Source organism: Atractosteus spatula, chromosome 7 (genome assembly GCF_055471065.1).
Source record: "Atractosteus spatula isolate fAtrSpa1 chromosome 7, fAtrSpa1.hap1, whole genome shotgun sequence".
NCBI lineage: Eukaryota > Metazoa > Chordata > Actinopteri > Semionotiformes > Lepisosteidae > Atractosteus > Atractosteus spatula.
This window is the reverse complement of record NC_142712.1, coordinates 20,770,091-20,780,704: the sequence shown is the minus strand read 5'-3', so window position 1 is coordinate 20,780,704 and position 10,614 is coordinate 20,770,091. Positions and strand designations below refer to the sequence as shown.

General features: G+C 39.8%; 1 protein-coding gene across 3 annotated transcripts in view; it reads left to right on the top strand.

Moving 5' to 3' along the window:
• The window catches only part of scaf4a (SR-related CTD-associated factor 4a), a 45,708-nt gene continuing 35,094 nt past the window's right edge, over positions 1 to 10,614 (top strand). For all 3 annotated transcript variants that reach the window (XM_088920102.1, XM_088920101.1, XM_088920100.1), the window contains exon 1: positions 1 to 143. In XM_088920102.1, the coding sequence (XP_088776228.1) occupies positions 114 to 143 (30 nt within the window). In that variant the 5' untranslated portion in view covers positions 1 to 113. The remainder of the gene's footprint in view (positions 144 to 10,614) is intronic.

The window sequence follows — 10,614 nt, the reverse complement described above, 5'->3', positions numbered from 1 at the left end:
CCGCCGAGCGTCTGCAGCTGAGTCCTGCTGGAAGCGGACATGTTAGACCGGCCTGACCGGAGATAAACGCTGTCCATACGGGAAGAAAAGGAAAGGCGCCGAAAAGGAAAGCCATGGATGCTGTTAACGCTTTCAACCAGGAGGTAAGGCGGGCGCTGAGGGGCGGCCGAGCGGATGAAGAGAGCAGGGCGCTGCGGTGGTGTGGCTCTGGCCCGGGAGTGGAGGCCGCGGAATGGAAACGGTTTCCCAGGCCGCACGTCCGGACGTACACAATGGGTGTCGGGCTGAGCACAACCCGGGGAAAAAGACTCGACAGGCGGGGGGCGTTTGGAGGGGTGTCCCCCTTGCTCAGCTCGGCCGTATTTCTCGGGGTGAACGCCGAGCCTGCGGGACCGCTCCCCGCGCTCCGGCGCTCCAGCCGGGATCGCAGCTCTCTCGGTGTGGGTGGTGCTACTTTCACCTCTGCGGGGCGAAAGGGATAGCGCACGTTGAAGCGGCTGGCAAGAGTCCTAACCATCTTTTCCCTTTCTTTAGCTCGGAATGTCGCTCCTGGTATCCCGGGTGTAGCAGTTATGCTGTGTGTGTTTGTGTATATATGTACGGGGCGCGGGATGTGGCGGGACGCGCTGCTGTGGGCTCGTCTCTCCTGCTGCAGCCCCGTTGCGAGTCCGGTGGTTGTATTTCTAACCTGGGCGATTTACGGTGATCGGGAAGGCGCCTGTGGTGGCCTTTGATCGGGGGCAGTGGGCGGTTTGTTATGGGGGCAGGCCCTGACCTCCAAATACCAGCGATCTCCTGCGGTGGAATAAAGCGAAAACACGGCGCTATGGTTTCTCGGCTGACAGCTCTGGGAATCGCTACTTTCCTGGGAGTTTCCTTTATAGTTCTCGCCGTCTTGTTCCAAAACGCCTACGTTTGGGGCTTAAATTGTGTAGTCTCTGGATTTCGCCCGCGTTTAAACTCGTTTCCGAGTTGAGTTGATGAAATACACCGCACAGGGAGAAGTCTTTTAAAACACACCTGGCCACCTGTTCATTGGAACCTCCCCCTGTACATTGCATAGATACCGCGGCTATAAATGTAGTGTTGGATCCTGACAAGTTCAGTGTTTGTCCACCTTTTTTTTTTGCTCTGGCGCGATGCTGTTTTTTTAATATTAAAGTGTTGTATAAGGGTTTTGCCGTTTTCTCTGTGTTTGATTTGACTTTGATTTTGAAAAAACGAGAACACAGTCACAATATGGCGTGAATTCTTTTAGCTGTTTATTAGCGCAAATGTTTTAACTTTTTAAAGGTATTGTTTTAAATCGTTGCTCTACCTTTGGGAATGCTGCCGTTTCCAGATACACGTTTTCAAGTTTCCTGCAGTTTGAGTTGTTTACCACTTGGGCACCATTTCCTATCCCTTTTACATTTTATTATGCAAAAATTGAAAACAGCATTATAAAAATAAACAAAAGTACAATTTATTGAATTGCACTTTAACCAATGATCCTACACAAATTTAGCATGTCAGAATAAGATTTGCAAACAAAACTCTTAACTTGGCACCAAATGCATGGTTCTGTGTTTTATTCAAATTCTCATTTTCCTAGTGATAAAAACTGGAAAGAGTGGTATATTCACCTTTGTCTGAAGTAACACTTCCTAGATTTCTGGTATGTGTGTATTGTATTGTAACAGAATAAACAAAATGCTACTTGTAAACACACTGTACTCATGCACAAAAAATACAACTCTCAGATTTAATGGATTTAATCAGGTATTTTCAACTGGAATCAAACAAAATAATTCAGAAAGAACACTTGAGAAAATCCAAACAGAGGTTTGGATCAAAGAATGAATCAGTGTGAAATGTGACCTCATCAGAATGAAAACCTTGCAATGTTAGAATTCAGTAAGAGTTCCATGAGCATTAACACAATTCTGGCAGGTCTGACTTTAGACCAGCTACACTGGTAGACTGGATACATTAGTGTGGGATTTTCTGCCTCTCCAGAAAGATGGCGGAGGTTGGGAACCCACAATTCTCCTGTTGATGTTATTGGTGAATTGTTGAGGTCAGGAGAAAGAACACTGACTATTTCAAGACCTTTTCAATTTTTGTCAGTTTCAGTTCTTTTAAAAAGCCTAATATTGAGCACCCAGGGTTTTATGAAAGAAATGTAACTTGAGCTCACATTTTGTTTGTCCCAAGGAACAACTCAACAGATCTGTCTGCTTCCTATTTAAATAGGAGGCCTGGACAGTGTTAGATATATCTGCAATAAACTATTAATGTAAAACTTGCAGATGGTTGTGTTTTTATTGTGCATCGGTAATCTGTACCCTAATATAAAGAGTTTGTCCATGTCTAGTCATACCCAAAGGTTTCTGCTATTTTAGCCCCTTTTCACTTTAATTGAATCATACCCAAGAAAAATTAGGAAAGAAATCAGATTCATAGAAATGGTGAACTATTAAGTAATACTTAATGGAATGTGGGGTAAAGACATTATAGAACAAGATTTCGAAGAGCGGTTTAAAACAGTTTTAATTGTGTTTTATTTATTGATTTTAGGAATTGACTTCTTTCACAGTGATTAAATTCTAACTAGTAAAAGTACAATAGCAGCTTCTGGATGAATATGAAAAACTGGTCTTCTGTCTGTATTTCCTTACAGACCCCCTTTCTTGTTTTGTGTCTTGACGGTAATAAACCTAATCTCCAATTAAAGGCTCAGTGATTTGATGACATGCTTTGAATTGCCTGACATGGTGTTTGGTATTGTGTCATGACAATTGCTGAAAGAATCTTTGAAATAGGTTGGTGTTGGTGTATGCATTAAAAGCATTACATATTTTTTCTTTTCCAAAGAAAAGCTTTTTGTACTATCTTTAAAAAAACCTCACCACAAAGAGGTTACAGCTGTGGTTCTGTGCAAGTCCCGTGTGGATAGGTAGTAGAACATTAGTTTGTGCCACTACTTTAGAGTCCAAAACATGAGTACAGGCTAACTGGCTTTGTCTGCCTACAGTCTGCTTCTTCTTTAAATGATGCAGTTCGCTGTGCTCAATGAAATATACTTTGGCTTGTTCTTTTATGATTGTACTGTAGTAAAACCACTGGCCTTTTAATCGGAAGTCGGTATATTCAATTGCTCATTTCAGCCTAGTAACAGGTGAGCACTTTGTTTGCTTGTTTTTCAGCTATTATGGGAATGGATGTTATGGAAATTTGCATGTACTCAAAAATAGCGTTGAAATAAGCTAGAGCCTGTTGTACAGTTTGTACTGCAAGTGTTTTTAGCAAGTGCCCTGTTTGAGGTTATGTTCTTATTTGTTGGCTACAGAGATCATCCATGTTTCAGCTTCCCTGGCTCATTAGCTTATACACAGCTTGTGTGCTGGGTCCCCCTGGAAAGAAACTGCCCAGAATGGGTCAGCTGAGGCCCGTGGCAGGGTTTGTCTGATAGGCAATATCTGTTATGGGTATCTTGTTGTATAGCCCACAACGCCTTGCATAGACTCCCCAGTGAAACCTGTAGCCCAGCAGCACCTACTGTACAGAGTGTAGTAAAGCAGATTTTCCCAAACACCCACTGTTTTTTATAAGAGAACAGTAGCTATTTTTACTGATTTAGTAAGTCGCTTCGCTGTGTTTTACTGACAATGTCTTTACTACAAGATGCGTAATATTTTCTGCAGACAAAATGAATCAATTAGACATTTAGCAAACCTTGATTGAAGTCAACATGCTTGTAAAGATGTGAATAATAATTTTTAAGATGGTGGTACAGTACCTATATAGGAAATGTCTAATTGAGGATTCCAGTGTTCTGCTATTGCAGAGGTAAGAGCACCACTGGGACATTTATCATTCTTGTTTGTGCAGGACTGACTGGCAGGGTGACCAGTAGAGGCCTTCTGGTCTCATCATATAGTTCAGTTAATTTCAGTGGTAAAAGCAAATGAAAAACCCTATTGTGATAGGGACAAATACCCAGACTGAACCTGTCAGAAGTTTCTCTAACCAAGGAAATCTGCAAACCAGAATGATACTGCTGTAGCTGTATGGGCAGGACATGTGGAAATTGTCACTGCGTGTTGTGCAGCTCCTTGGTCGGACTTTGTGTTTTAGAATGCAGTAATCCTGGGAATGCTGGTGTTAACTACCTCAAGGCATCACAGAGAGCACAGCTGAATTCCAACATGGTATAATTGTGAAAAAGAAGTATTATTAGTACAAAGTGAGTTGTGCTCAGCTTCAGTTAGAGTAGTATGGAAGATCAGAGAACCTAGTTTCTTGCACACAATCCTCTGGGTTTGGGCTTTGGTTGCACCATTATTTTAATCATCAGCATCAATAAGGGAGGTGAAAGTAGAACATGGCTACTTCCGAGTCCAGAGCAATCTAAGATGGAAATCACAGCCTGGATCTGGAGTGAACTGCAGTCCCAATTTCTCAGAACAGTTATTAAAACTTGATGAAATAAATTGACAGTATCACAACATTTTACAAATTCTGAATTAAGCACAAAATGGTGAACTTTATGAAAGGACTGTATGGTCTCCATTGTATTGCGAGAGCAAGAGTTTGCCCAAATTGTGATGTGAAGTGGCCCTTCCTGCTCACTAGTCACTGTAATGACTAATGTAATGTGATATACGAGTGAATAAGTAGATTGTGCAGCAGACATTGCACCGCAGAAATGTTCCAACAAAATGTGCATGCAGAGTTAATAAGTAATATTTGTTGGCAAAACTCTTGAAATCAAGAGCAAGATTTCTGTTGGATTAAAATAGATGTATTCACAAGCGTGTTTACAATGTAATAGTGCCTTTTCACGTTTTGTTGCCTCGTTCCAAATTGCAGAATATGGTCCTGCATATACCAAAAAAACAGTCTATTTTAAGATGTACACTGGAGGTTTTATGTGTTACTGTGTACATTTTGCTTTAATTGTGGCTTGAAATGCACACATCAGTGCTTATTTGTAACAACAAAATATAAAAATAGCATTGCAGGTCCCCTTTAACAGTGACTGAGTTGTCTGAGTCTGTCTTGATCTACTTGGATTTTCCAGGCTGCTTGAATTTGTAGGATTTCTCATGATTTTGTATTGAATGGAAATGCATCTCCAAATGTTGTTATAGATTCCTTTTGGGTTTATAGTCTGTGACCACAATGTACATAATGGAAAGGGTAGCAATTTCATTTTCGAAAGAATGTAAATAATGGAAAACAACAAATGCATGCAACTGGTGTGGAACGTCTTTGCTTTTAAATAAACTATAATGGAAAATAATTTTCAATTTACTTTGTTTGCAGTTGACAATCGCCACTGATCTAGTCTTTGTAACATTTTTTACATCAAGATTACAGCATCACATTTCTAAAATAAACAACTAAATTTAGTAAACTGATTAACCTACCATGTTAACTAGTTTTTGTCTAAAATGGCTGTGGTTTTGTCAGGAAAAGTATTACAATTAATATGTAATTACAGTTAATAGTACGTTATCACTATGTAAGATTAAATGTGCTCTATTTTCATATTTTTCTGAATTGGCACTCCAGATTTACAATAGTATATTCACTAGTACTGTATGTATAAATTGCACAAAACAGTGCAGTTGCCATAGCCTCTTTCTCAGTGACCCCAGCACAGCACTTACAACCGCAAACATCGCGACTTGAACTCTGCGGAGAAAACTCTGCGGAGTTCCAGAAATACTTTAAATAGCACTCTCATGACTAGCCACCTTCTGTTCCCTTTAAATAACTATCAGTAGTTTAACTACATTTCTGCCCTGTTTCAGGCCACACTCTGAATCAGTTACTCAGGCTGAGCTCTGGGATCGTGTGCTCCGCCTGGCTTGCGTCACTAGCCGCCAGGAAACAGGATTCCTCATGCAGCCGCCACAGCTGGCCGGGTGCTGCTTAGAATTGGGTGGGATTCAGGTGGCTGCACAGCGACCCCAGCAGCCTCCCAGGTGTTTGAAGGCATGTTGGGGTGTCGGTGAGGGTGGCACTTCTCCAGGTAGTGCTGAACCCCCCTTGTGACGCTGTTATCTTTGACATGTTTAAAGACATGTGACTTGGAGGCCATCGGTGGAGTAGTAAGCCGGCACATCTTCCTTCTGTTAAGTAAAGTCAGGGGGTTATAGATGCAAGCCGAGATGAGAAAATATCCATTTGGCTGTTCCAGATTTGGTCATTCTTAGCTAAAAAAATGTATTAATGTTAATAGCTGGACCTCTTTTAATACTTTAGTTTAATTGGTCCGTTGCTATTTAAACGTACATTTTCTTATTTCAGTGATAGTTTTGTTGAACAAATGGCTGCACTGTTTGTTTTTGATGATCAGGTCAGAAACTGGTGATCTTAAGGCCACAAGAGGGATAACTGGGGAACGTATGTCTGTGTTGATGAGCTTAAAAATGTTATAGCTTTCTTTAGTAAGAAATAGTATCACCAAGAAGGAAGTAAATGTGTACCTAAAGCTATTATAGTACCACAAACTTAAAATGAATGCTGAAGTGCTGCATGTCATTGGCGTTAGACATTGTCAGGCCATAATTACGTTGCAAAAACTGGTATAGAAATTCAAAATAAGAGGGTGCAAACAGGATTCCATTGTTTTTTCAGAACTGCCTTGTCAAGTTATATGCTATTCCATTATTTAAAGGCACAAAAGAGACAGTGATGTTTAGGCCTGTCATTCATCTCATGAATAGTTATGACAACCTAGCATAAATGTGATCAGTAATTGTTTATATTTGTGGGATTAATTTATATCGGTGCATTTAGTATTCAGCAACCCCTGCAATATTCCTTGAGCAATTGCTTAGATCAGTGGTTCTCAAACTTTTTGGACCAAGTACCACCCTTGATCAAACCAAAGCATCCAAGTACCACCTACAAGTCATCTTCTCATAGGAACCCCAGAAATTCTCAATGACCATCATGAGTGCGCGTGTGCGCACACACTCACATACACATATAATAAATATTATAATAAACTTTATTTGATACAGTGCCTTTAAAGGTGGCTTCTCAAAGCGCTTTACAGAAAAAAAACAGGAACAACAACAAATAAAAATAAACAATAAAAAAGCACCATTTCGGTGAGAGGGGTTTGCCTGTTTAGTCGAGCAAAGCAGATGTGAAGTCATTTTTCGAGCCTTGATACAATTCACAACAGAGTCTAACAGATTTTAAATCATCAGGCATTTTCTTGACGGCAAAGGTCTCACGGTGGATGTTGTATTGCGTCCATTAATTTCTGAAGCAACCTCTCTAATCCGTGCAACTACACCGCTGTTTCGGCTTGTCATTGCTCTAGCACTGTCTGTACAAACTCTGATGCATTTTATCCAGTCAATGCCATTCTCTTCGATAAATTCATTCAGAAACTGAAGTATGTGCTCTCCTGTAGTTCCTGTTGATAGCGGTTTACAGAACAGAAAGTTCTTATTTGGCCTACCCTCAAATTCGTATCTAACGTAAACGAGCAAACTGGCCAAATCGACTACAGACTCATCTAATTGCAGTGAAAAGCATCTGCTCATCTTTACATGCTCTATCAGTGTACTTTTGATATAATCCGCCATTTCAATAATTCTATAAGTGATTGTGTCTTTCAGAGGGGGCAGCAAGTTGAACTGTTTAGCACCTTTTTCTCCACACATAATACGTGTCAGCTCCTTTGCCAACGGTAAATAAGGTTCTTCAAAAATAGTGTGGGGCTTACCTGCTTTAGCAATCTGCAAGCTTGCATTTTATCCCGGTTCCGTTTCAGGAGTCTGTCTCAGAAGTTAAAAGAAGTTTTTATTTCATGCACATGGGAGCAAAACACAGGGACGCTCTGTGTATTTTTCTCAAATTAACCTAGAACAGTTCTTAAATATTTTTCTGTTATCTATCACGCTTTCCTGTGCTCACAAGATTATCAGAGTTGGTAGCACGCATTTCTATGCTTTCCTGTGCTTACAAGATTGGCATTGTTCCAAGATCACGCACATTCTCCTACCTCTCTATTTGCTGGAGATAGCTTTTTTTAAATACAATTGGTCACTTACTTCATAGTATGCATTCATATAGAGTGGTACAGAATTACATTGTAGCTCTGTGTCCACTCAAGTATTGGTGCGCGCTGTATCGCAGTACGTAGGCTGCGTATTCGACACGTATTAAAATAGAAAATCTGAAAACCCGTCCCGATTTTTCAGTGCACACAACAAAGTTCCAGGGTCATATGGCGTACCAGCTGGCGGCGCTCCACATACCACTGCTGGTACGCGTACCACAGTTTGAGAACCACTGGCTTAGATGATCAGACCAATGTAGTGCTGTGTATGCCATCACACTTACCAGGTCATAACGCAATTGCCCAGGACAGATCTGTTCAGAGATGTCATTTAATTCAAGTTGTCAAGATACAAAAACATTAGATCATGATGATGCATATTAATGGTTGTATTTGTTTTAAAGGAATACATTTGGAAACAATAATAAGGTAAAAGTTTAAATGGAAAGTGTCCATTGAGCCCTGTATGGGTATTACATAGATTCAAATCTCTCTTCAGAATGTGATCAAAATCAAAGCAAGTGATACCAGTCCAGCTTATGTCCCATGTACATAAACTGCTATCTGAGCTGCAAACATCTTTATTAGGTTAACCCCTGTTCTGCTGGTCGGAAGAGTGAATTTAAAACAGAAAGTAAGGAATGTGTAGAAATTATGGGCAATTGCCTGGTCACGCACGATTTAAGCTAAGCTGGTTCCTCTTTATCACTCAGTTTGAGCTAAAGCTATGTTAAATTTTTGCACTAGAGCTACAAACTAATTTTTATAGCTGTTAGCTGTGAAAGAATAGACCAGGCTTTTATATACACCTCTGACCTGGAGAGCTGAAATATGTTAATTTTTTTCTGTAACCTTTTAATCATCAATGTGTGGAATAAATGTACGTTTATTTTTTTAAAGCAATTTACAGATCATGTAGAGCAAAATGTTCAGCCTTCAGGGAAAATATACAATCTTCCATTAATGGAAAAAAGATCATTGATCTGATTGAGCTCAGCTGCAGTGAAAGCCTATTGAAGAATCAGTTATGTCCGCTGTATATAATCTGTGAGTTTTCATGTAATTTAATTGTTTCTAATGAAAAATTCCAACAACATGTTCCAGATGTATACTTTCTCTTTGCAAATGAGCTATTGCAATTGTGGTCGTAAGTGCTATTTTTTTAAAGATGTGCACACATGGTCTGTCTGTCAATTAAAAGAAAAAATCATAATGAAGCAGCTCAAAGTGACTGATTGCCTGCTTTCTGAAATATAAAATAGGATGTACATGCACTTGTCAGTTGCAGAGAAGTTCTTCTAACTGGAGAAAAGCTGAGCTGTACCCCATTCTCAGTTAGGAGATGAAGCAAAATATTATATACATACCCGTCTATATGTACAGTTACAGACATAAATGACACCTGTATAGGTTATACCATATCCTTGTAGCTTCCAGACGCACATACTTGCTTATATGCATTTTATTGTATTATGTTGTGAAGTTCTAGGCATTGTAATAATTTTTTGTTAAAAAATCCCTCCATAAAAATCTGTAGTTTTTCTATTTTTGAAAGAAACTGATCATATTAAATATGTACTTCTGAACAGTTCAGCTAAAATTTATTTTTCAAAAGCACCAAACAGAAACATGGTAGGATATATGATTTAGTATTTAACTTGCCAGGTTTGCAGATCTCAAGATAGGAGGCTGGGTGCTTATAATGAGGTAAATTATATTTACTATAATATATTATTAAAATTGATAAAGTTTATCTTCGTACAGCTAGGTAAGTTGTGGGTTAATGATTGTCAAGGAGCAGTACAGGCGCACCCTATATAAGATCAAGAGGGAAGAAAGAAGAAGCAGGGAGGAAGACGAAGAGGAGAGACAAGAGTCTGGAGGAGTGGTGACCTGAAGCTTGCGCCAGACGAGAGCCCCTACTTCATGGTCATCCAAACCAGGATCTAAGTATTTGAACCTTGCCAGAGAGAGGGATCTATTCTGTGTTTTTTAGGGAACTTGAGTTTCCTGGGTAAAAGATACCTCAGTTTGAAATGTCTTTCCTGCATTGGGTGCATTTTTATGGATAGGGATATAGGCTCCCATTTATTTTGTGGCATCTGGGGTGCAGAGAGAGAGATTTAACTACAGGTTGCATCGTATTTAGTTAGAAGGCACCATATCTCTTATGTGGCCTTTGTAGGCATTTAGAGTTTAATGCTTGGCAGCAGTCTGGGGTTTTCTGGGTGTCCAGAATGTTAGGCCTCTGAAACACCTTGTTTGTCAATACTGTACATAGAGTAACTTGTATGTTTTGTTGTGTGCGGTGTAATTTGCGTCTTGTCATTGTAATAAATATTTGTTTAACCAAGTGTGCCTGGATTATTATTCCTTTCACCAAAGCTGTGCCAGAGAACAAATAATTCACCTGCTTCCATTTATACCAACTGCTCGGGTATATTCTGGAAAAAGCACTTTCAAGTTGGGGGTTATGAATAAGTATTTCACTTACTGATTAAAGTGCTCGGCCAATTCTTGAATTTCACAATTTTCGTACACCC